General features: G+C 37.1%; 1 protein-coding gene, 1 long non-coding RNA gene and 1 pseudogene across 3 annotated transcripts; 2 read left to right on the forward strand and 1 right to left on the reverse strand.

The window, feature by feature from the left end:
* Positions 1-803: 803 nt before the first annotated feature.
* Positions 804-18,029, reverse strand: LOC100376153 (toll-like receptor 4). The gene is made up of 2 exons (XM_002732268.4): positions 17,947-18,029; positions 804-4,107 (listed from the first exon to the last, which is right to left on the reverse strand). The coding sequence occupies exon 2, from the start codon at positions 3,946-3,948 to the stop codon at positions 1,378-1,380; it is 2,571 nt and encodes an 856-aa protein (XP_002732314.2). The 5' UTR covers positions 3,949-4,107; positions 17,947-18,029; the 3' UTR covers positions 804-1,377.
* Positions 13,027-16,801, forward strand: LOC146739523 (uncharacterized; annotated as a pseudogene).
* Positions 18,030-19,064: 1,035 nt separating the features above from the next.
* On the forward strand, positions 19,065-22,711 carry LOC144346419 (uncharacterized). Of its 2 annotated transcripts, none has more exons than XR_013419510.2 (3): positions 19,065-19,246; positions 19,715-19,815; positions 22,634-22,711. It is a non-coding gene; the product is annotated as an uncharacterized LOC144346419 (long non-coding RNA). The 2 variants fall into 2 exon arrangements; XR_013419511.1 differs by lacking the exon at positions 19,065-19,246 and adding an exon at positions 19,291-19,321.
* The last annotated feature ends 3,507 nt before the right edge of the window (positions 22,712-26,218 follow it).

The raw sequence follows: 26,218 nt of genomic DNA on the forward strand, positions 1-26,218 counted from the left end.
TGGATGTGCGAAACTTCACAAACAAAGCTGCATTGTTTGGGGTGGTTTTTGTTACCTGCCTTGAGTGTAGATGACAATTTGTCCATGTAAGGTTGATCCACCAAAAATATGTAAATTAGCTACCAAAAACTTGATTAAAAAAAAATTAAATGCCCATGACATTGCACATGCATTGAGTGACCCTTGTCAAATTTATTATTTTATGATATCTTCAATTATTGGCAAAAAATGCTATTTTCGACTTCTTGAAAACTACTATCTCAATTGCTTTGATATTTGCCTTAAATGGACCTCTACTAGATTTTTTATTTTTGGCAAGTTTTTTTTTAAACTACTAGCTGATTGCATTGACATTTAAGGTGTACATTATTTTTATTTTGTTATGGGTAGGATTACTTAACTTGTCTACAACAATGTCCTTGTAAGACTGCATAGTTATTTTAACGATTGGCTTGTTTTTTCCCTATAATTTAAATCTTTCTACTTGCTGAAATCAGATTTTTCCTTTTGTTCTAGGAATGTGTGGGTTGTCCATCTCTTCACAAGAGTGGTATATCCTTGCATGGGGTGAAAAACGGAATAAAACTGGAGTGATTTTGTATTCCTTGTACAATCATCCATTAGCTCATTTGTCTACCAGTTGGCTTATAAAAATTCTTTACAGTATTGCAAAATTCTATGCTGAACTATTTGGCTAATTATAAATTATTTTCAACATAGGGTAGGTCCTATGTTTGACACATTTCAGTCGCAAACACTTGGATACAAATTTCTCATTTACGTCAATGGAAACTTTGATAATATATAGTGTCATCTCAAACACTTTTATTTCATTGTAAGGCAAATACACAAGAATAATGATAAAGCAATTATAACTTCATAAATGTCTGACCAACAATACGTAATATGCTAGCCTTGTTCTGTGCAGAAAAAAATAGAAATGTATTTGTTGAATGTTCAATCATTACCCTGAAATATATTACGAGTGAATTTCGTAGCATGACCTAATTTGCAACCTGGCAACTGAAAAATGTACAATGGTCATATTTGGCATATGATGATAATTTATTTGCACCCTACATAAAATGTCAAATAACATTTATTTTAACCAATTTTGGGGTTTTGCAAATATTTTATTAACCCCTAAGTGTTTATTAAACCTGTCTCTAAATATTAAAATGTCAATTAAATCCATTGAGCACTAAAGTTACATTTGCATGGATGTATTCCCAAATACTGATCAAAACCTATAGCTGATGGAATATTATCTCCATGTGATCCAAAATGACGGTGCTCAAGGAATTAAAGAGACACAAATCTATATATCACTATCTAGCATGTACTCATGACAATATTGACGTCACCAAGATTCAAAAGTTATAAATCTATATTTTTTGAAGGCTTAACACCACACATAAGAGCATTTCTCAATTTTTGCCAGAAAACTTGTTGTTTCTCAGGACTATTTCCTGGCCATTCTAAGTAGGTTTTTCTTTTCATTAACTTGTGCATTTTCTCATACTTTGTGAGTTTTTTGTCTGGCACTTTTTTGAGCAATACTAGAATGAGTACATCTTTGTGATCATCAAATAGTCGATGGAGTGCCATCGTTTGCTCATATTTACACCATTCACTTTCAAGAAAGTGTTCAGATATAACACAAATAGTCTTTCTGCTTTCTGCAATACACTCGATAATGTTATCCACAATAGCTTTCCCACCTGTGAAATCTCTTTCATGGTAACACATTTTAAACTTTGGTGAGCCATTTTCCTCCAACTCTGGCAGAAGTTTCTGAATAATCCATTCTTCATCCTTGCTACTGTGCGAGACAAATGCGTCGTAGCGGTATTCTGCATCTTGTCCTTCAAGTGGTGTATAGTTCCTGAAACGTGCTTTTATAAGCAGAAATCGAAATTTTATATGCCATCGATATCTGATACCAGTGGCAATGAGAATCATGACTACAACAGCAATGGCTATTATAATACCCCAGAACCACGTCGGGGGGATTCCATCACAGGTCCACCGTGATGGCATATATGACAATACAGGCTGTTTAGACATAGACGGTGGTGAGAAGCATTCATATTTCTCAACATCCACAATGTCAATGTCTGTTTTACCAATCCACAACCTAAACCATTCAAGGTCACAGCTGCAGGAGAAAGGATTGAAGTTCATGCTCAAGACTTTCAGGGATGGAAGAACGTAGGCAAGGTTAGACTGATTGACCAAGGTAAACATATTATTGTGCAGATAAAGATTTTGAAGTTTTCGTGTATTATTGAAAAGTTCATCAGGGAGACGATTTAATTTATTATATATTAAACTAACATACTTTAGAGAGTGGAGATCCTGAAAAGCCATTGGGGGAATGTTATCTAACCCATTCCAGCCTAAATGCAAGTTCTGGAGTTTAGTGAGATTTCGTAGCATAAAGACTGGGCCTCCTGAGTGAGTCTTCTTCCAGAGTAAAACTAAGTTATTGTGTTGTAGATAAAGCGTTTCAAGCGATTTTAAGTCATCAAAGAAAGGAACAGTGTCCATATTGTTGTTACTTAAATCAAGGGTTTTCAGAAGAGTCAAGTTTGTGAATGGAGAAAGCTTTGAAGGGTCAATAGTAAGCAGATTGAGGTTGAGATATAAATATTTAAGGGTTGGCATGATAGAAAATGTCCCTGGACTTAAATGTATATGTTTGTTTTTCCCCAAGTCTAACAATTTAATGTTCACAAGACCCTGAAAACATGAATTGTTGAGTGTTCCATCAATACTATTATTGTACATTTTCAAATTCTCAAGACGATCAAATCCACTGAAGGCTCCGGTTTCGATCTTGTTGATATTACTGTTTCTAAGATACAGATAAGTGATCGGCAAAGGAATGCCCTCTGAGAACATGTTCTTTTTCAAAATCGTTATGTTATTCTGATTCAGTGATAATTGCTCAAGTGATTTAAGTTCCAGGAATATCTTGTTGTTGAAACCTGTTAGACCATTTGCATCAAGATTAAGATACTTAAGTTTACCAAGCCCATGGAATGTGTCTTGGTTTTCAATCACAGTGATCTTGTTCAAAGAAAGATCTAAGACCGATAACGTCTCTGTGTCCCATCCTTCAAATGTTCCATTGTTTAGGCGAGTAAGATTCAGATTCTGTAGCTTTAATTCTTGTAAATGTTTACCCTTGAGGTTGCCAACTAGGCTCTTCACCAACACAGATGAATTTTTAGCAAAGCTCTCGCTTATGTTGAAGCTCTTTATAGTACATCCTTGGAAGACGTCATCTTCAATAACTGTGATATTATTGCACGATATGTCTAATGTATTAAGGGATGATCCATTCAATCCAGCAAAATCATCTCTACGAAGACCATCAATTATATTTCTGGACAAGTTCAGCATTTTTAAATCAGTCAAATTCAAATGTTGTCCCAGATTAACAGATTTTAACTTGTTTTGTGCTAAGTTGAGATAAGAAAGCTTGTTCAGTCCAAAGAGAAGTTGGGTTTTGCTGGAATCAATCAAGTTATGACTGAGATCAAGCCGAGTGAGTTCTGTCAGCATTCTGAATGTTGCAGGTGGTAGTGACTTTCCAATTTCATTATGACCCAGAAGTAGTTCTTTAAGGCGTGGCATCGATGCGAAAGCAGCATCATCGATGTGTGAAAGGCTATTGTATGACAAATCCAGAAACTCAAGCTTGGGAAGACCTTTGAATGATATAGCTGTGAGTCTTGCAATACTGTTGTGACACAATACAAGACGTTTAGTATTTCTTGGCAGGCCATGTGGAATAGTCATAAGTGTTTTGTGGCTGCAGTCAACGGTCAATTCCTTGTACTTACATATAGGTTCCGGGTTTGGTAACATGTATAAATTCACGATGCCAAACATGTATATGTGAACTATCAGCAAACAAATGGAAGCGTTCATAACCGTCATATTAACAGCTGTCACATAGACCAGTTACGGATAACATGTGGTGATGCCAACCAACACTGCAAGGTCCGGGATTTTGATGACACAACTGATAGACCTTTTGACACAAATGAGATAATTCAGGTATGAGTCACAATTACTTCACCTATGACCTTTAGCAATCTGGAATGGAATTGAATAACATTGAGTTAATTAATGCACAATATAACACAGAAATATAAAAGAACATAAATAAGTTTGTAAATAAGCTTGTATTGTATTGCTTATATGCCCAGTCGTAGTGTAGTATATAAATTGACAACACAGATACTCAATACAGTCAAACCTGTGTTAACGACCACCTGTGCAGAGCGGCCACCTGCTCATAGCGACCACCTTAGTACAGTCCCTTCGCAATTTACACGTTAAAGACACTGGATATAGCGACCACCTGTCCAACGCGACCAGCGACCACCCTATTCTATCCCTATTCACACTTTAACCTTTGTATAACGACCACCAACATTTCCATCAGACGGTCTCAGCAAAAACACAATAGCTACTTGCGAATCGCTAACAGGAAAGTGGCCATATGTTACGTTCAGATTACCGAGTACGCAATCTTTAGGGATTAGTCAGTTACTTCGACCTAGGGGGGGTCGGCAGATTCTATTTTGCCAGCTCTAAATCTCAGTCGACCCACCCCCTATCAAATAAAAAAAAGTGGGTGACCCTCCCAACATTATATTATTATGTGCTTATGAAAACAAAGGAAACCTTGATTTTGCTTAAATTTGTGTTTGATTTTCGTATTTTACAGACCAAAATATGCATATTTAAAAGTTAAAAAAACAAAAAAAACTATTTATTTTTTCATCATTTATTTTAATTTATATATCAACATTTTCACAAATTTAACTTTTTTGATTTGCTGAACAAAAACTGTCACTGCTCTTTGTACTAATTGATGTGTTGTCTTTCCGTCTCCTGTTATAATTGGATAAATCCAGTAAATATCTTATACAATGGTGACTTCAGACTTTAAATAAAATAATCTGATATCAGCAGCACATGGACTTGGGATGTGTTTAAAACTTAACTGTATAATTGGGGTTCTAGCCGCATTGCATAATCTGTTAGTTATTTGACAACTTTAACCTCAAAATATTTAGCCTATAACATTTTTTGCATCAACAAATTTATAGGTAATAGTTATTATTAAGAACACATTTGTACGATTAACTTTTTTATCATTTGTTCTGAAATAAAATTTTTAAAAATATAGAATAGAATAGAATATTGCTTTATTACAACGTTAAAGAAAATTTGACAATTCTTTTTTGGTTTCTACACATGTAGAAGGTAATAAAGTTAAAAACAAACAAAACAAAAAGTGTGACAAACAAACAAGAAAAAGTAAACTACTATGGTAATATTATTTGCTCTCTTATTGTATACGCTGTTTTGATATATTTAATTATATATGCATGAGCGCGTGTGTGAATTCTGGAAAACATGATATCAAAAACAAGGTGACCCCCCTATTCGCACAATCAAAAACAGGGTAACCCCCCCTACTGATCCACCGACCCCCCCTAGGCCGAAGTAACTGACCAATCCCTTAGGGCTACTTGGTTTGTGAAGTTGCGAAAAAGTAAAAAAAAAAGTTGAATATCATCTGAATGTAACGTCTGGAGACTGGAAAGATTTTAACAACAAATTAAAACAGTTACATTCAAAGTTTGAAATGAAAAACTAGCTTGTTTCCGATCGGTACTACCCCACAGGCGCTCGGAACGTTTCTTGGCTAATAAAAGATGACCTAAAGTGGGATCAGCATAGTTAGTCAGTCGCCGGTACATTCCCCTACTACTCATATAATAACACAAGGTAGGAAAGCGTTGACACCATGACATCGAAACTTCCCGAAAATAACACGATTTTCCAAATTATATTTTCATCCGCTTCACACAACTCAAGCATGGTATCGGTAGAAACTATCGATCGACGTACATGACCTTTATTCGAACTAAAACGGGTTAAATCCTGTGAAAATCGAAACACCAGAGCAATATGAATCAACCCGTCTACGCGGATATTTTGAAGCAGAGGCTCGTGCATGCGTAGCTCCAAACATGCGCAGTTTCAAACATTTACGCATGCTCGGGCCTCTGCAGGTTTGACTGTATAAGAATTAGAATGTGAAAATTAGGTATGTACCACCCACACTGCAATAGGATCACTGGAGCAGTGAAATGATTTTTTATTTGAAGTAACAATTGCCAAGATAGAACATTTCAAAGTTTCAATTAGCCATTATTATAAGTGTTGTCCACACAGGCTATTTTCAATCTATGATGAAGCACCTAGTGCAAGCACCAAATGCATCTTCAGAGCCCATGCGTCCAAGTACATAAAAAATAACCTAAAATGTCATGAAATTTCATGAAAATCAGTCCATGTTTTTTTATTATCTATGGCAATAATATCTGAGTTGCTAACAGAATCTAACAAACAAAAACACCTAAGAAAAGGCTGACTCCTGAAAATTTCAAGAGAATCCATCCAAACCTGTTTGAGATATAAAATAAAAATTCATTCTGAAAATTACAGTTTCAAAACCCCTACATCGAGCACAAAATGCTTCATTTAAACCCCTGTGTCCAAGTGATGAGTTACTACCAGTCAATAAAAACATGTATACAATGTCACAATGTATAAGGGTTTTAAAACAAAATTTACCAGTGTTCTTATAGTACTAATTCTGTTGTACAACACAACTACTGTATATAACAGATAATGTGTAGGCCACAAGGCCCTGTCACCTTTCTAATTTTATGTTTTAACCAAGTGAATATAAACTCAAGCAAAACACAACTGTACAATGGTCATCAAATTAAAAGAAAGCATTTAAATCATTAAAAACTATGTTAAATATATTCAAATATGAGCACAAATATCTATCAAATACTGTCATAAATACTGTCATAAATACTGTCATAAATACTGTCATAAATACTGTCATAAATACTGTCATAAATACTGTCATAAATACTGTCATAAATAATGGTCATTCTGTTTATGTTTACTTACCCAACCCCACGATAAACAAAATGGCCAAATTACATATTGTTATTAAATTTTTCTGCACTATATCACTAGTTTTGACATTTGTCAACAGACGACTTGTGACTTGTCTAAACCTTATTAATTCGGGTTGCTTAGTAGTTTTACACGAAATAACATTTTTTTTCAAAATAATATGAGGTTATTAAAAGGATACCTCAAAGTATGCACGCAGTGGGAGTATCGGCCGAAGCACAGCAGAGGTCGATGCGACGGCGTACTGTCTGAGTGCATACTTTGAGGTATTCTTGTAATAACCTTATTGTTATACATCTTTTCCTTCCAAGGATACATTATAAGAATGCCGAAATCCAAAAAGTTTAGAACAGAATCAGTGAACTTCTTTGTGTAGAGTCCGGTCAAACCCTGGTGGCAGCCATGTTTGTTTTTATTATTAGTGGACGCTCACACGAGTAATCATTCCTTTTTTTGGAATTCGCATTTCTTTATATGATTAGATGAAAATACCCCATAAAATACTGCAAAAGTATGGCATGCTGTAACTTATGGCATTACGGTAACAGACGTATAATAATATACAGGATACATGATATTTGGAACGTACACAATACAGAGCTTGAGTAAAGTCCAAAAAACAAAACAAAAAGAAATAACTAAAATAATTTCATAATCTGAAAAACAAAATTAGCTAAGTTGGTATAGATAAATTTATCATTGCTAGAGAAAATCTGTACAAACAAATCTTCCTCACATAAATTGTGTAGATTGGGTGCATAAATATACAATGATTTATAGAACTTATTCGTGTGCCCAGAAATATTATTATGTTTGCAGTGCATTATATAATGTATTTCATTCCCGTTGTTACATAAATTACATACTCTATTATCTATCAGTACCCTGGTAAGGCCAGACTTTTTTTATTCCTTGTTTCTTGAGTTTTTATATGTATGAACTGGAGCCGAAAATGAAATAAAAATAAAAGTTTATTTCAGCGTAATTTCTCGCACAAAATTACTTGTAAGTGCAAAAAATTGTTAAAAAAAAATTATTTTTATCTTCATTTTTTTTCCCCTCGCCGCCTAACAAATCCAAGTTGCATTTTTATGGGAATATCATTATCAAAGTATCGAAGTCTCGCGCAGATCTATACTTTATGCACGTTGGTTGACAGTGAAACACAAGTATTGACCTCTCTGCGTGCTGCTTGAGACTACTAGGCGAACATGGCGGTGTAGTCGTGGTGACACGCCGTGAAACTCTGTTGTCAAAAACCGAGAAATCCCTCATTAATGCTGAAAATTGTGCCACCATTGGCGACATTGCCAACCAGTTTATACATGGAATAAAATTTTATTTCATATTTTCTCTCTGATCAATGATCTCACTTACATTTATTTGAGAATCACACAAATCTAATGGAAAAAGAGAATTAATTTTATTTTATTTTTCGCCCTCCTCAAAAAAATTGCCTTATAAAAACTCAAGAAACAAGGAATAAAAAAAGTCTGGCCTTACCATACTTAAAACTTATGTATTATACTATTTAAATAGAATAGCCATATTTGGTAGTCAAAAAAAAAGAATTAATTTTATTTATTTTTCCGCCCTCCTCAAAAAAATTATAAAAACTCGAGAAACAAGGAATAAAAAAAGTCTGGCCTAACCATACTTAAAACTTATGTATTATACTATTTAAATAGAATAGCCATATTTGGTAGTCATAACCTTGTGTTCTGGATGTGTTTATACACACAGAGAACCTTCGCCAGGTTATATTTTTGGTAGTGTTGTTAGGCTTGTTTTTCTGTTGGCTAAAAAAGTAATTGATGGATTCTCATAAATTTTTCAGAAGGGGTTGCCCTTGACACAAGGTCACTCGTAACTTAAATATAGACGACTTATCAAACATCAGGATATTGTCGCCCCAACCACTGATGCTTGATTATGATGATTTTTAACATTAAAATGATTGACATTCAGTCATCTTGTATCTAGTCGTCAAACAAGTACTTGTCCATATTGAGAGATGTTAATTAGTATTAATTAGAACAAAATGGCCACTGGTCAGCCATTTTGAATCTGATCTGAAAAACAAAATGATGTGCATCTGGGACCCATAATGTCTAATGTATGTACCAAATTTGAACAAAATCTATCAATAAATGACCAAGATACGGTTCCAGAATGCTAAAAATTCCTGATTTTTTTAGCACAAAAATTACCATTATTTGGTCATTTTGAGTCAGATCTTCAAACTAATAATGTATATGATGAATATTTAAAATTTGAACATAATCAGTCAAAGCATGTCAGAAATATGGGACTAAAACCGCATTCATCTGATTCGCTTTGCTTACTGTCTGGAAAGGGGTGTCAAAGTTTACCAGAAAAGGGGTATGCAGTTTTAGCTTATTTCTGTCTGATTGGGGGTAGGGGTTTCAAACAACCAGCTATACACCCCCGGGGTGGCTTAATTGCACAGAGCACAGAGCAATGAAAACACTTTTTAAACTAAAACAATTACTCTATGCAGACCCAAATATCCCAATCAAAACACATCTGAAATTGTTTGATGCTATGGTTAAACCAATTTTACTCTACTGTAGTGAAATCTGGGCAAGCGATATTATTAATATGCACTCAACAGACTTGTTTAAACAATCCTTGCCTATGGAAAAATTACATCACAAAATGTGTAAGTACCTACTACAAGTAAACTGTAAAGCCACAAACTTGGCATGTTTACTTGAACTGGGAAGATATCCACTTATCATCTCAAGCATCAAACGTATGATTAATTACTGGCTGAAAATAAAACATATGGATGAAAACACTCTGATCTCTGAGGCCTACAAACTTGGCACCAATTTGGACAAAGAAAACATCAGTAATTGGACCACAGGCATAAACAAATTACTGAACCTTTTAGAAATTAGTGATGTTTGCGAAAAAACCAGTATTATCCCATTAGCTACAAAATAACTAAAACATATGTTTGAGAAACACTGCACAGAAACAATGCATAATGACAATAAAGGCACTAATCACAAAAATAAACTGATTTTGCACTTGAAAAATACCTTGAAATTATTAAAAACCCCATCCACAGATCATCTATGACTAAACTGAGGATAAGTGCCCACATACTTCAGATTGAAGTTGGGCGATATCACAACATAGATATCTTAAATAGAACATGCCCTGTCTGTGACTCCAATGAAATTGAAAATGAAGAACACTTCCTCTTCAATTGTAACCTGTACAAATTTGAAAGAGATGCTTTGTTTGAAAACGTAAACTTATCCGGTAATCTGAAAGCAATTCTCAATAACAACAATTCTGAAACTGTCCAAGCAATTGCCAAGTTTATCAGCGACTGTTTCACTAAAAGAGAGAATTTCATGAAAAGCAATTTACCAGCTGCCTCAAAATAACACCAAAAAATATTTATATAATAATATTTTCACAGTATTACTATTTATTTCTTTTTTATTATTATTATTACTTATGTATTTTATTGTTCCTTATATCCTTATTGTATTCTAATCTAGATCCCAGAAGGGATATGATATCAATAAAGGTTGTTATTATTATTTACTAGATACCAGCCGATACCCCCCCCCCCCCCCCCCCCCCCCCCCGCTCATAGAGACTGCGTACTACAGTTGATTATAGTTCCTGGGCCCCGTGGTCATACAACAATCTCTCCACTCTGACGGCACACAAACAAGCAGCTTCCAAATGTGCGATGAGATAAGACGCGTGATTGGTTGGCAATAAGTGTCCGCGTATTATATAACACTTGACCTGATTTGACCCAAAGGGCCTCAATCATTCTATCAATCAAGCACTTATTCAGCTTTTACATGCAAGTAGGGAACTGTCTTCCAAAATAAACCAAGCAGTGCTCGTCGCGCCGTCTCCTGTTCGATATGGGACTCATAGCGACGTACACAATACGCGTATTTAAATACTAGTACTTGCGCGACGACCACCTTTAATTAAAGGCGGTGACTATTCGCCCCGTGGCTAGGCGAATAACCGATCTATTTCCACTATATTTCTTGAGCCTATGTATGTATGTTATTAGCAGTCTTTATCATAGTTTTGTAAACAGTCAAGAGTTGTAATCCGATAAAATATACAACACATATCAACTAAGAAAAATGTCGCTAATAACATAATGGCAGGTGAAAAAATAAAAAAAAAGATATATATTTGTAAATTCTTATTAAAAATTAACACAAGGGCATTCGAACTCCCTGCGAAACAAACGGACCAACCAGGGACCATTATGGGCGATGTGAGCTGAGAGGGGGACGGTCGATTCGTCCCAAAGTCGATTTGTCCCACAAGTCGATTCATCATTTTAAGGTTAGCCCACTACTAACTCGCCAAATAAGCACAAACACATCCAAACAACGAACTGTTCACGTACACGTCATGCACTGGCATGCGTAATTGTTCGTTGCGCCATTTTTTTTTGCCGACGTTATATACAAATACACCTTACGCCACTATGTGTGTTTATTGTATTTACAATCATGTTAACGCCCTCTTGTATTCGCTTTACATTTTGCTACGCATGCTCTGTTCCCTCGTTGTGTTTTCCCCGCCATGTTGGTTCTGTTTTCCCGTTGAGAAATAAACGGAGTTACTCGCTCGTTAGCGCTCCAACTGAAGTGTCTGGTTGTAGTCCAAGCTCTGTATACAACAGGTCTGTGTCCATACTGGCGTGGTGGCAGCGTCCTTCGGATCTCACGTTATTGAAAGGTAATACGGACATCATTAACTCACAAGCCTGCTATACACGTACGGACTTTACACACGCATATTGTGTACAGCCAGTCAGTCAATATATCGACTGGATAATACCGACGTTGATTTCGTTAAGCAATACTAATCATTATGGCCAACCAACAACGGGCGCCCAAACAGTGGTGTCTGTCAAAATCAGAAACAATTACTTCGTTTGAAAGCTGGCGTCAGAACCTGGTCTACACACTCTCATTAGACTCAAATTTTGCACAGTTCCTCGGTGAGGGCGTACAGTGGACAAAGCGAACCAAGGCTACACCGCTGAGAGGTTTCACAGATGATGGAGAAGACATCCAGGCCGGCAGACGACAAACTGCCCAGCAGAAGGTCAGTGCCCTAGAACTAATGTTGGGGCAAATAGCCAACTTCTGTCCAATCATATCTCGCAACATGATAGTCAAAAATTCGACATCTATGAGCAATATTTGGCAGGTAATCCGTCTCCATTTTGGGTTCCAGTCCACTGGTGCACACCTGCTAGATTTTTGTAATATACACCTTGAACCAGATGAACGCCCAGAAGATCTTTTCCAACGCTTAACAGCATTTGTTGATGATAACCTGTTACGCAGCGACAATGGTATTTCACACCACGGTGAAACAATAACTGACGATGAGGAAATTTCCCCTTCACTTGAGAACTACATTGTACTCACTTGGTTACAACTAATTCATAGTGACCTCCCCAAACTGGTTAAACAGCGGTATGGGACTGAGCTGCGGACACGGACTCTAGCTTCTATAAAGCCCGAGATCTCGCAAGCATTGAGCTCACTTTTAGATGAAATCCACATGACTGAGGACGCCACTGTCATGCTCTCTGCTTCTTCAAGGCCTCAGAGGGGACGCATCACACCAAAACCAGTGAGATATCAAAAGGCTCGGCCCAGGGAACGCAAAAGCCGCTCATGCCCATTATGTAAGCAGGCCAGCCATCCAGACAACCATTTCCTCAGCGATCGTGACTTCCTGCCGGACCAAGATCGTAAATTCATGACCAAGGCCCAACAGATTGTTAATATACTCGATGACGTTCCCCAGGACACTCAACAGGGCGATGATGACCTCAGTGACTCTGACACTGCGGACGTCCCTACTGCCCTTAGAATACAGGTTCGTCAGTCACCATATATTGATACATTTTATGGCCACCAGGTTACACGTCTTACCATCGACAGTGGTGCCACTGGCAATATGATTCTACTGGCCACCGCAAAACGTCTCGGCGTCCCAATAAAGTCTAGTTCTCAATCAGCACGCCAAGCAGATGGTTCATCTCCCCTAAAAGTTGTGGGTGAGACCAAATTCGCAGTGAGTCGCGATGATACGAATTTCAAGTTTGAAGGCCTCGTTGTCGAGAATCTCGATGTTGAAATACTCGCAGGTACCCCTTTCATGGAGGCCAATGATATAAGTGTTCGTCCAGCCAAGCACCAAGTCACTGTGGGAGACAACACTACATATACATACGGTTCATCGCCAAAGGGCAGTCATCGCATTCGCCGGACACTCATACTACGCGCACCACCAAAGTCAACAACAATTTGGCCCGGTGATTTCATTGAACTTGACTTGCCTACAGAAATCAAAGACTCAAGCGAGGCATTTGCACTTGAACCACGAGTAGAATCTCGCTCGCTCTCAGTCATATCATCTGACAAGCCATGGCCTGCTCCAAACATTTATTCAACCATATCGGGTAAAATTCGGATTCCGAACCAGACCAACACACCCCAAAATTTGAAATGCAATGAACATTTTTGCCAAATATGTCCTGTCTTCGTACCACCGACAAACAAAGACAGCATAGACACTACACTTCATGTAACATCACCACACAAATCAGTTCTTCCAGAAAAGAGCTACTCAGATTCGGTTAAAATTGACCCCGACCAACTCCTCTCTCCGTCTCACCAAGCAAAGTTCGCAACATTACACCATGAATATAATGATGTCTTCAACACTGCAATCAAGGGTTATAACGGTGCTTCTGGCCCATTTCAAGCAGTCGTCAACATGGGTCCTGTTCAACCACCGCAGTGCAAGGGCCGTGTTCCCCAATACTCCCGTGACAAGTTGGCTGAGTTACAACAAAAGTTTGACGAACTTGAAGAGCTCGGTGTTTTTGCTCGCCCGGAGAACGTACATGTCAATGTAGAATATGTAAACCCCTCATTCTTAGTCAAAAAACCAAACGGTGAATTCCGTCTTGTCACCGCTTTTGCAGACGTTGGCCGCTACAGTAAGCCACAACCCGCCCTCATGCCAGACATCGACAGCACACTACGCCAAATTGCACAATGGAAGTATATCATCACCACCGATCTCACTAAGGCCTTCTACCAGATTCCCCTGTCATACGAGTCACAAAAATACTGTGGCGTTGTAACCCCATTCAAAGGTGTCCGCGTATACGTGCGTTCAGCCATGGGAATGCCAGGCTCTGAGACAGCGTTGGAGGAGTTAATGTGTCGCGTACTTGGTGACATGCTTGAGGATGGTAGCATTGCCAAACTCGCAGATGATCTGTACTGCGGTGCAAATACAATCGAGGACCTTCTTGTAAACTGGAGACGTCTCCTGTGTAAGTTAGCAGCCAATGACTTAAGACTGTCACCATCGAAAACTGTCATCTGCCCGGCAACAGTCACAATTCTCGGTTGGGTATGGAATGAGGGAACCATCCGCGCAAGCCAACACCGTATCTCTACGCTGTCGTCATGTTCTCCACCGGAAAAGATACGCAACCTACGATCATTTATAGGCGCATATAAGGTCCTAGCTAGAGTGCTTCCAGGCTGTGCTTCTCTTGTTGCTCCACTAGAAGATGCGACTATTGGACAACAATCCCAAGATAAAATTCAATGGTCGGATGAGCTTCGTGATTCCTTTCGTGTTGCTCAGGCAGCATTATCATCAAATCACACGATCACACTCCCCAGACGCACAGATCAGATATGGATCGTCACTGATGCAGCCATTAAAAAACAGTGTTGGGTCCACCATGTATGTCTCGCGTGGTGACAAGCTCCACCTCGCAGGTTTCTTCAGTGCCAAGCTTCGAGGCCGTCAGGCAACATGGCTTCCATGTGAAATTGAGGCCCTTTCTATTGCCATCGCAACAAGGCACTTTGGGCCATACATCATTCAGTCCCACCATAAACCGTGTATTCTTACCGACAGTAAGCCATGTGTGCAAGCGTACGAAAAACTTTGTCGGGGTGAGTTCTCAGCAAGCCCACGCATAACAACATTCCTCTCTTCTGTTAGTCGTTACCAGGCCAACGTGCGCCATCTGGCGGGCAAGGACAATATTCCATCAGACTTTGCCAGCCGCAATGCCGCAGAGTGTACCACCCCTACCTGTCAGATATGTTCGTTTGTAGAACGTGTGGAAGACTCGGTTGTCATGAACACATCCGTTGAAGACATATCATCAGGAAATAAACGCCTACCATTCACCAATAGGGCAGCGTGGCAAACTATCCAGTTGGAATGCGCTGATTTAAGACGCACACATTCTCATCTCATCCAGGGGACTCGTCCATCTAAAAAGCTAACTAACATCAAAGACGTCAAACGCTACCTCAACATCGTCACTATTGCCAAAGATGGTCTACTTGTAGTCAAGCGTACTGATCCATTCGCTCCACCTCGCGAGTGCATTGTTGTACCTCGACAGGTGTTAGATGGCCTCCTGACAGCAATTCATATTCGTCTCAGTCACCCGTCTTGTTACCAAATGAAGCAGGTCCTCCATCGTTATTTTTTCGCACTGGACATGGACAAGGCAATCCAACACGTATCCACCTCTTGTCACCAGTGTGCCTCACTTAACAAAGTACCTCACACAATTGTTAAGCAATCAACTTCAGATCCACCAGAATCTGTGGGCAGTTTATACGCAGCAGATGTAATTAAACGTGAAAGACAATTAGTCCTAGTCGTCAGAGAATGCGTCACGTCATACACCACAGCGTGCCTCATAGAAGACGAACGCAGTGAAACATTGCGCAACGCCTTACTGCGACTTTGCATTGACCTGAGCCCCCTTGATGGTCCACCCGCAGTTATACGAACAGACCCAGCTCCAGGTTTTGTAGCCCTATCGAAAGACAGCCTTCTTCGAAAATACCGTCTGAATATTGAGGTCGGCCGCATCAAGAATCGCAACAAAAACCCTGTCGCAGATAGAGCAATACAGGAAGTTGAGGATGAGATTCTCCGCCAGGATCCACTGTGCGCAACTATTACGCCACTCTCCCTCTCCATAGCAATCGCTCATGTTAACTCTCGCATACGGTCAAGTGGCTTATCGGCACGTGAAATGTGGACCCAAAGAGACCAGTTTACCAATTACCAGCTTCCAATTAGCGACCGTAAACTTATTTTAGACCAACACACGAAACGTTTGGCTAACCATAAAGCTAGCGAGAAGTCAAAAGCTCCTACAGTAAAAACCACCAGTGCACCCAAACTTGAAGTTGGGGACCTCGTCTATCTGCACTGTGACCGCAATAAGTCTAGTGCCCGTGATCGCTACTTGGTGACTGGTATCGATGGCCAATGGCGCAACATCCGCAAGTTCCGTGGTAGTCAACTCAGGCAAACGTCATACCGTGTCAAAGAGTCGGAATGTTATATCGTACCTTCTCCGAAAGACACTGATCAAAACCCTATGTCATATCATCTGGACGAAGACGACACTCCACTATCTCCAACACATCCACCAATACCACCAAGTATACCTTCCGATCTAACACCGGCAACAGGGTGCACTGACACTCCCTTAGAAACTGAGTCGCAAAGTATTGGCTCAATAAACCCAATATTGTTGACTCCTGGAGACCAGACACCAACATCCCTGGCTGATGATAATCCAAAAGTCATGCAGCCCGTTCAACATAGACGATCAAGCCGTAACCGCCGGCTTCCGGAACATCTAAAAGACTATGTCATGGACTTTTAAGTCTGTATTCAGTTTAGATTATTTTTTGTGTCTTTCCAACAACAATTTTGAATTATCATGTTGCCTGTCATTTTTCCTCATGCGTTTTCTTTAGTCTTTTCGAAAATGATGTAAGTTAAAGACAATAAGTGGTTACGCCACTATGTGTGTTTATTGTATTTACAATCATGTTAACGCCCTCTTGTGTTCGCTTTACATTTTGCTACGCATGCTCTGTTCCCTCGTTGTGTTTTCCCCGCCATGTTGGTTCTGTTTTCCCGTTGAGAAATAAACGGAGTTACTCGCTCGTTAGCGCTCCAACTGAAGTGTCTGGTTGTAGTCCAAGCTCTGTATACAACAGGTCTGTGTCCATACTGGCGTTACGTACAACGCTGAGTTATTAGTTAATAAATACAAATACACCGTACAAGTTATTAGTCAATAAATACAAATACACCTTACGTGCAACGTAGAGTTATTAGTTAATAAATACAAATACACCTTGCGTGCAACGTAGAGTTATTAGTTAATAAATACAAATACACCGGACATTCAACGTACAAGTTATTAGTTAATAAATACAAATACACCGTTCACGCAACGTGGAGTTATTAGTTAGCGTGTCAGTAACAGTTGGCATAGAAATTGACCCTGTTCAAGATCGTAATGCTGACTAAAAATTTAAAAAATGGACGAATGTGAATTGGGACGAATCGACCGACTCGTGGGACGAATGTGAATTGTGACGAATCGACTTGTGGGACGAATGTGTTGGGACGAAAGTGAATTGGGACGAATTGACTGTGAATCATGTGAGATGGTTTCATAGTCCGGGAATCGCAAATATGGAATGTAATTGATGTTGCTAAATGACTTGGACACCTGCGATGGTCAGTGTATGTAGTCTGGCACAACAATATTGTAGTCTGGCACAGGGTTGAACTTTATAATTGTCAATTGACATCTATTAACGAAGGAGTAACCCTTAGTGACACCATAGTGCAAAGATCTGCAAAAACAAACATGACTCTGGCTTAGGTGTAATTTAACCGCGCCGTACATAGAGGTTTCATATACAAATACGCGGCGTGTCGAGCACAACTATAGACTGTTATGCCCCCGACCGTATAAGTACGGAATATGCTAATGCATCAAATAAAACTCACAGTAGTCACATGTTCCACGGTGTCGACATCGTCTTCGCACTATACAGGCAAGGTGGGCTCTGCTTAAATTCCGATTAACCAGAAGATAGGGCCTAAAGTATTTGCATCTGGCCATAACCAATATTAGGAGGGGTGATTAATGAGACGGCGTGCACAGTTAATCATTAACCTAGTTTTGCGTTATAAATCACCGACAAATGAGACAGCACTATATAATGTAACATAACGACGTAACACACGAACAGGAGAGTGATTTAGAGGCTGAATTTACAATAATAATATATGGTATCTGGTAGGCAACCTCGTGAAAAGTGGTATGCTCCAATTCCATGGAATTCCCCGCGTATACAATTACCACAGTCGGTGTCATCTGCAGTTATTTTTAGACAAGTGTGGTGATTGGCTGGCAATGACGCACTGCCTTATTATCAAACGAAATAGGAGCAAAACAAGCTGCTTTCGTTTTTTGAATATTGTTATTAAAATAATCAACAAACAATATTCCTACAAATAAACAAGTCTTTGGTTTAACGTGAAACGTACTGTGATAATTTATGCATGGCTCTGTTGACATGATATCCAACTTTTGCAAATTGATATAACAAATAATTAGAAGATAAATTAATTAAAGTACATTCACTATTGCATAATTTACACTGTAAAACAAGTCTTTTAAGCTAACATATTGTTTTAGCTAATCCGTAATTTCGCTAATTGAAGACGTCGTATATTCTCACGGTGAGAATGTTGAGTTAAATTTGTTTAAATTGCATGTGGCTATTTCAACGTATTTTACAGTATCGTTCAATGGAATACAGGCTAGGTATCGTGATGAGTGGAACTGATTGGGCCATGGACACACTATAAAATAAAAAATCTACATTATTTTTCGCGACTATTTAAATAATAAAATAAAAGTAAAATAACACCGTAAGCATCGTTGTACTATCATGATGTTTATCAAGTGTCGTTATAGGGAAACAATAGGTTTGTTGACGTCATTATTATTTTGTCTTTCACAGCAGCAAAAATAAAGTACCTTTAATTTGAGATTCAGATATTATGCTCGTTCGACCTACACTCGACTTAAAAGCATTGCTGGTAGTTTCATTACAGTCGACTATCGACTACGCCCAGGATCGAACGTATTTTCAGATAAGCGCTCACGTACACAAGAAGTCAGTTTTTTCATAGACAGGGTCTATGGTTTTTTGCAGAGTACAATGATGTCTGTGACTGGAAAGAAAGTTGGGGTTATGCAAACATTGGAAGTACCTGGTGGGCGTGGGCGTAGTTATCGGTAAATGTGTTTACTATAGCGCCTCCACGTAATCCGAGGGCGTAGTGGAAATTCCGTGTCGTGTTGTTCGTCCAGGTGTACTCTCTAATTTCTTTTGTGATTTTACACACTCTTCTAACTTTCGTTTTTGTTCTTTTAGAACTGCGTTTCGTATATTTTTGTTTACAAATCGACGCATAAATAATGTATGTAATGGGTCGTATGTATGGGTCGTTGATCCTTATGCATGTTCACATGGTTGTAGAGGATCCCCGAAACATGTCAGTTTCAGTGATTTTACTCCATTGCAGCCATTACAAATAATAAGTTACAAATTGTAAATATTTAACACATAAACAAAAACTAATGAATCTAGAATCTTCCAAATTGTTTTCTTTTATACACCCAAGTATACCTAGCACTGTCGTCCATTCTTTAAGCTTGTCTCGCCTTTTAATCTTATCCTAACTTATCTTTTATTTATCTTAGAAAAGAGGGGTTTGTGGGGGCGAAATGGTCTCGATAGGCATTATGTGGAGTGACTGGAAGGCTTGACAGGTTACATAGGGAAAGACTGGCGGATTTAGAAGGTACTGTACAAATTTAACCAATTTGGTGGAATACCCCATCCAATTAGGCGGGTCAAATTTTCTCCTGACGATTGTTTCAACACTGTGTGAAGTGTTGCTCGACTCCTTGATGATTGTGAAACGACTCGAATACAAAAAATATATATATCTGAATTTGAAATATTAAATTTGTAATTGTATCATTGTTCAATAGTTATAGTATAATTGTTGTTGTTGTTGTTGTTGTTGAAAAATCGTATGTAGTAATAGACACATCACACACACACACACACACACAGGAACACGTTCGGTTACCTGCTAAATGATTATACATTTTTGGAATTACTCATCGTCCGTTCATCCCTGGTGGTAGTAACTGTAGTAAGCTGGAACATTATACCTCGAAAAATTCAAGATGGAATTACAAGGCACGTAAAACACGGCACACAGGTCAGAATTCCGACCTGTCTGAATCACATGCGTATTATATTAACATAAACCAGGAATAGCACATGTTTCTTTTTTTACTTTGCGTTGAACACTCGTCAAAAAATAAGTGTAAACTAAAAACAACAATATAAGAACGAGGTATTGGTATGTTGTGCGTCAATGTAAACAACGCGAGACATTCGAGTACGTAACATTTATACATTCTTGTTACGGTAATACGAGTATGTATACGGTGTGATTTTTTAGTGCAGTATTTTTTTTTTTCGATAAAACAAAAATAGAATAATAGATGAAAAACCAATCAAAAAATCAACAAAACAATTAAACAAGAAATAAATAGATAAAAATAAATAAATAAATAAATAAATAAATAAATAAATAAATAAATGGTCGTTTTTTATGGATTTAAGCTTATTATATGTAAACAATTCCCTGATTTTTCATTATTAATAAATAATGATATTTCAAATCAATTATACAGAAATCATAAGTTAACATGTTTGTTTTATTTATAAATAATAAGATTCAGACTATTATGTATATATAATATATTTATGTACATTTTATTATCTATAAATAATTTTACTTTCATTACTCAAATATTTATGTGATTTATATACAAACAATTGTGTTTAGTATAAAATCAGAAAAGTGTGTAATATTATTTACATATCATGCAGCAAAATGCATTATACCATTATTTAAGTAATCTCGTTATTTGTAAATAATAATACAGACTTGTGTATTTTTTATTTCATTGCTAAATAAATTTGTATAAGCGCATTGAATGTAAATAGCGAAGCGCGAACATCAATTTGTATGAATAATTGCAACTCGACGAATATAACTTTATTTGCAAACCATGAACGTTGGTGGCGTTTTCATGAGTTATAAAAAAATGAGGGTCTCAAAATTGTTCATAAATAAATAATGCAAGCTAGATTTGTATACAAATAATACGAATATTGATACTGTTTAGACTAAATAATGAAAATTTACATTTTTTGCACACTCAGCGCAACTAAAATTATTATATAGCAAAAATGGTGATTCTGGTGTGTTAATGAAAGCTAGAAATGTTAGCACAAGGACATCGCTTCTGCATTTGAATGGTTTGCATACAATTTCTTGCAATGTAAACTGTAAATTATACAATAAAACAACGTACGCACCCTTATTATTTACATATAAAAAACATAACGACTTCAACCCGACTTGACCCGGACGTTGATAACCCTGAATTCCCTGTTGTTATTATTACAACCAACGCTGGGGGCAGCACACACAAAGAATCGCAAGGACACAGAACGGGATAAGTTATTTTTGATACAAGGGTTGTAATTTTAATCATAATTCAAGACAAATTAAATGCATTAAATAGAAAAAATAGCAAATTATGGTTTATTTTTAATAATATTCATGCGTAAACAGGATGAAAATTATGATTGTTGTGCATATGGCATACATTTCATTTATGCCGTGGATTATTCTTAATGTATTTCTGAATTTATTTGTCAAAATCATTCGTTTTCAGTCATGAAAAAAAACATAAAAGAACTTCACAATGTCTTTATCGTAGTGTTGAACTTGAAACATGTTACATGAGTCATGAAATACCATATTGAAATGCGATGATTAATAGATGAATTGGGCATCGGCCAAAGTTGTGCACTATGGGATGTCCGGTGTTTTTAGCATGGTGGCATACATCATATAACGAGTGAACAATTTTGAGGAGCACAACAAATATCAATACTGCGCTTCGCAAAACCATGTTTATCAGTATTGGCCGTGAATAACATGTACATATACTTGTTGATGTCATGAAGAATTATAAATATGACGTAATCTTTGTAGTGTTTTATTATTTCAGTTCTAATTAGAAAAAAAAAAGATTTGACAGTGAACAGACAAAATGTACATTCAGTTGATAAATGCAGGGACATTTTTATCAATTTCGAGTCTATTCCACCACAACTAAGGAGTCAAAGTATATCTAAAAACGAGTATATAAAAACATAGCTGCCCTTTCTCTAATGGCTAGGGAAGCTCATACAGTTATGCAAATGAGTTAAATTTGAAAATAACCAGTCAGTGTGTAATTAGCAATCCTGACTGTTTACATCATCTGATAACCCTGGAAAAAAGAAAATAGACAAAAACTACATCGAAACTTTAGAGGATGGCAATTGTTTTTATTCTGTTTCTAAAAAAAGATTAGTCACAAGTTTGAAGAAAATGATCAGTTGGTTTCTTGAAGAGCAGTAACTTCACAACTACCACTTTCAGCTTGAAAGTTATTGCCGGATACATGATTGAAATAAATCCCATTCCATATTCACACACATGTGTCACTTTACTAACCGAACATTGATTCATTTCATTTCAGGGTTTGTACGGAGAACTCCTATGTACATTATAATTGTACAAACATATGTGTTATTAAAAAAGAACACGAACTACTGAAGATGGGATTATGATGTTGTATTTGTATGGAAAATGCTTACCCTGGTTTGTGGTCTCAATAATCCTGATATTTACTAACACTAAACACAATGCCCACTGAACAACCAGTTACTAGTAATTGATTGTTTTCGTGGATGAAAAAATACAAAAAAATGAACAAGACTAGAGAAAAACTACAATACATACGTTATTCACTATTATTCTAAGCCATATATAAATATTGGCATCACTCTGAGAACATAACTCATCTATATCGCTCTGATACATGGTCGGTGTTATCGAGGGTTTGCAGTGCTATAAGAGTCCATATATAAAAATAATAGTGAATATGTAATTAGATGTTACAAATGGTCATTAACCTTTCATCACAACTTCACAAAATAGTCCCACTTATAGTCTGCACTTTCCTTCAGAAGAAATGTTGTCTGTTGGCTCTAAAGTTAGGGTTAATTTCCAGAAATATTGATGAATATAAGAAAAAAAATGCAGAAAATTTGGGCGAGGTAATCTGGTCACGGTGGTGAAAAGGTTGAGGTAGAGAAAGTTGGTCATAAATCGCATGTCAAGGTTCGTTAGTTTATTATGTAAAACCATGAATCTATTGTCCCATTGCACATTGAAATAGCATTCTTTTGTGTGTTACAGTGGCGTATTTTGAGAAACTTGTCTTAATATTTTTTTCAAAAATCGCTATTTTTAGAACAATACCATAGAGCGCAATGTTAAACAAAAATTGCATTTTTCAACACTTTTTAAAACCCAGATTGTTGAAAAAAGTCAGGAAAACAAAAAGTACCTCATCATTAACAATATTTTATTTTTTCAGCCTGTGTCACTAGCCTACAATTTGAGATATGGCATAATATCTCTTCCATGGGAACTTATGGTAAAAGCACAGTACTGTCAAAATGGCCGCTATCCACTAAAATACAACCATGATTTTCTAGAAAATTAACCTGGTGACCTCCAATTTTTTTAAAGTCAATATTCTTATACAATTTATTACAGTACAATTTATTAAAAAATGAATAAATTCTGGGTATTTGAAATCATGAGTAGGCTTCTACCTAAAGCGTTTCCGATAGACGCAATAACAACCTACATGTCAACCGTCCACCTCACGATTATATATCTATATTTGTAAAGTTAGAGCTATATATGCGGTATATTTATCTGTACCATACTGATATTGATTTTGAAACAAGCGATAATTTTATTGAAAATGCTTTAAAAGCCTTTTTATTGGTAACCAAACACTGTGCGCACTTATAGTAAAAAACAACATATAGTAATATTTTTGGTAAAAATACTAAAACAACATATAATAAACTTATAATAAACTTTTTTGAGTGGTGCAATAGAATGGAACGTTATTAGTGTTATCAAACGAAACAATATTTTAATTAAACAAAACTGGGAACTAATTACTAATTATAAATTAACGCCAAGAAATAGAAAATGTCGTAGTAGTTGGCTAAACTGTCCTTTTACTGGCAAAAAAACACACTATCATTTCAGTTTGTGAAATTTATGAATATTTATAAACAAAGAAAGAAATTGTTTTATTGTGTTAATAACTCTCGTTTTTAATCAGTAAATAAAATAGCACCTAGAGTGTCGAATATCTGATACGGCGTATACTATTCATATTTTCTTATTATCGATTCAATATTCCCACTTCATGCAAATTATGGGACTCATAGCGACGTATACAACGCGTGTAAAATACATTGTTTATTTACATGAAATTCGAACACGCGCTGCGCGACGACCACCGCGCTTTAATTTTGCAAAGACTAAATGTACACTATCACGGGTCAGCAAATTTTTATTTTTCTTCAGCTGTATACTTCATCTTGTTTCGTTTCATGGTATTCTTCCATATCTCAATTGTTTCACTGTCTATAAACAAAGACGCATTCCTCAATTCCATTAATTCTTGGTATGATTTAGTTTTACACAGTTCAATCCATTTGAATACGTCTTCGACTCTTTTCTGCAGTGTTTCCGCCCATTCTACATCGTACATGATTCCGGACTGTTCTTCACAAACGACACGAGTGTAACCTATATCTGGTATTGCATTGTGGGAGTTTATCATCTCCAACAGTAACTTTGCTGTGTTGCCATGACGATGAAGCATTGCAACTCTAGCAGCTGTTTCCTTTCGAAAGACGCAGGAAGACTGAAGCATATTGGTGAAAAACATACTTAGGTTGTATAATTTTGTATCCAAAAAGTCGTAACCTATCGGAAAGCTGCCCTCGTTGTCGACCAACCACAGTCTACGGTCTTTTATCTGCAGGTTATGTGTGGTCATGGTCAGCATATTGGTATCGTTATGCAGTACGTAATAGAACAAATGATAGACTAATCTGTAACGAGAACATGAAATATGCAGATTAAAGCGCGGTAGTCGTCGCGCTGCGCATGTTCGATACTTGTGTTGATAAACATTGATTTTCCCACAATCCAATGCGCTCTTCAAATGGAAATCACAAGTATGAGGTTTGACCTGAGCGCGACTTGCACTGATTACCGCCGGTGACTCCTTCGATACCTTCCAATCAAATGAAAATTACCTAATTAAAGCTTGGAAACGTATCAGTTCGTACTCGTTTATCTGCGCAAGAGTCAAAGTCGCCATCTTTGTTTATATGAGACCCATATATCTCGCACATGCGCAGCGCAACGACTACCGCGCTTTAAATTATTCACCAATGGTGGGATTCCCAGAAAGTGAGAAAGTGGTGACAGTGACAGACAGACAGACAGACAGACAGACAGACAGACAGACAGACAGACAGACAGACAGAAAACAGACAGTGAAAAACATTGTCTCACAAAATTAAGTTGATTATTATGTCAATCTATAGTTGTTTTAAATAAATACAAGGATTCCATATAACTAGTATGATTGCAATATGTCTGTAGCTGGAAAGAACCATTGGGGGAAAAGCATAAACGTGTTGCCGGTCATAGAAACAAGTGCCCAACACAATGAGCTTTATTTTAGCTAGAGAGGTATAGTGCAAAGAAATACAGAAAAGTACGACCGTTTCTGTACGTGCTGACTGTAGAAACACTTTTGGGTGACACCTTGCACTGTCACGAGGGAAATTATAATTATAATTATAAATCTCTGCCATCAAAATCATTACAAAACACAAAGACAATATTAACGTTTGTTTGAAATGACGTTAAATTGTATTTATATTGTTGGTTCAGTAAACATTTTTACGAGTCCATCTTCTGTTTTAAATGCCATAAGTTGAGCTTTGGGTCTTTTCTTTTCTTTTATATTATTTTTGTAAATATTGTTGTATTTGTATTTTATGAGTGTCTGTAATTGGGAAAACCTGTTGGTATCTCAAATAAATAAATAAATAAATAAATAAATAAATAAATAAATAAATAAATAAATAAATAAATAAATTTCACGTTCTATGACGTCATTCTACTTTTAGTGAAACCTCGCAATCGAGACATGCCAATTCGCGTTTATCAT

The sequence above is a fragment of the Saccoglossus kowalevskii genome, chromosome 8, assembly GCF_978046115.1.
Source record: "Saccoglossus kowalevskii chromosome 8, keSacKowa6.1, whole genome shotgun sequence".
Lineage (NCBI taxonomy): Eukaryota > Metazoa > Hemichordata > Enteropneusta > Harrimaniidae > Saccoglossus > Saccoglossus kowalevskii.

What these genes read in the sequence shown, in the direction of transcription:
- LOC100376153 (XM_002732268.4), bottom strand. Translation starts at nt 3,948, where the DNA reads ATGACGGTTATGAACGCTTCCATTTGTTTGCTGATAGTTCACATATAC.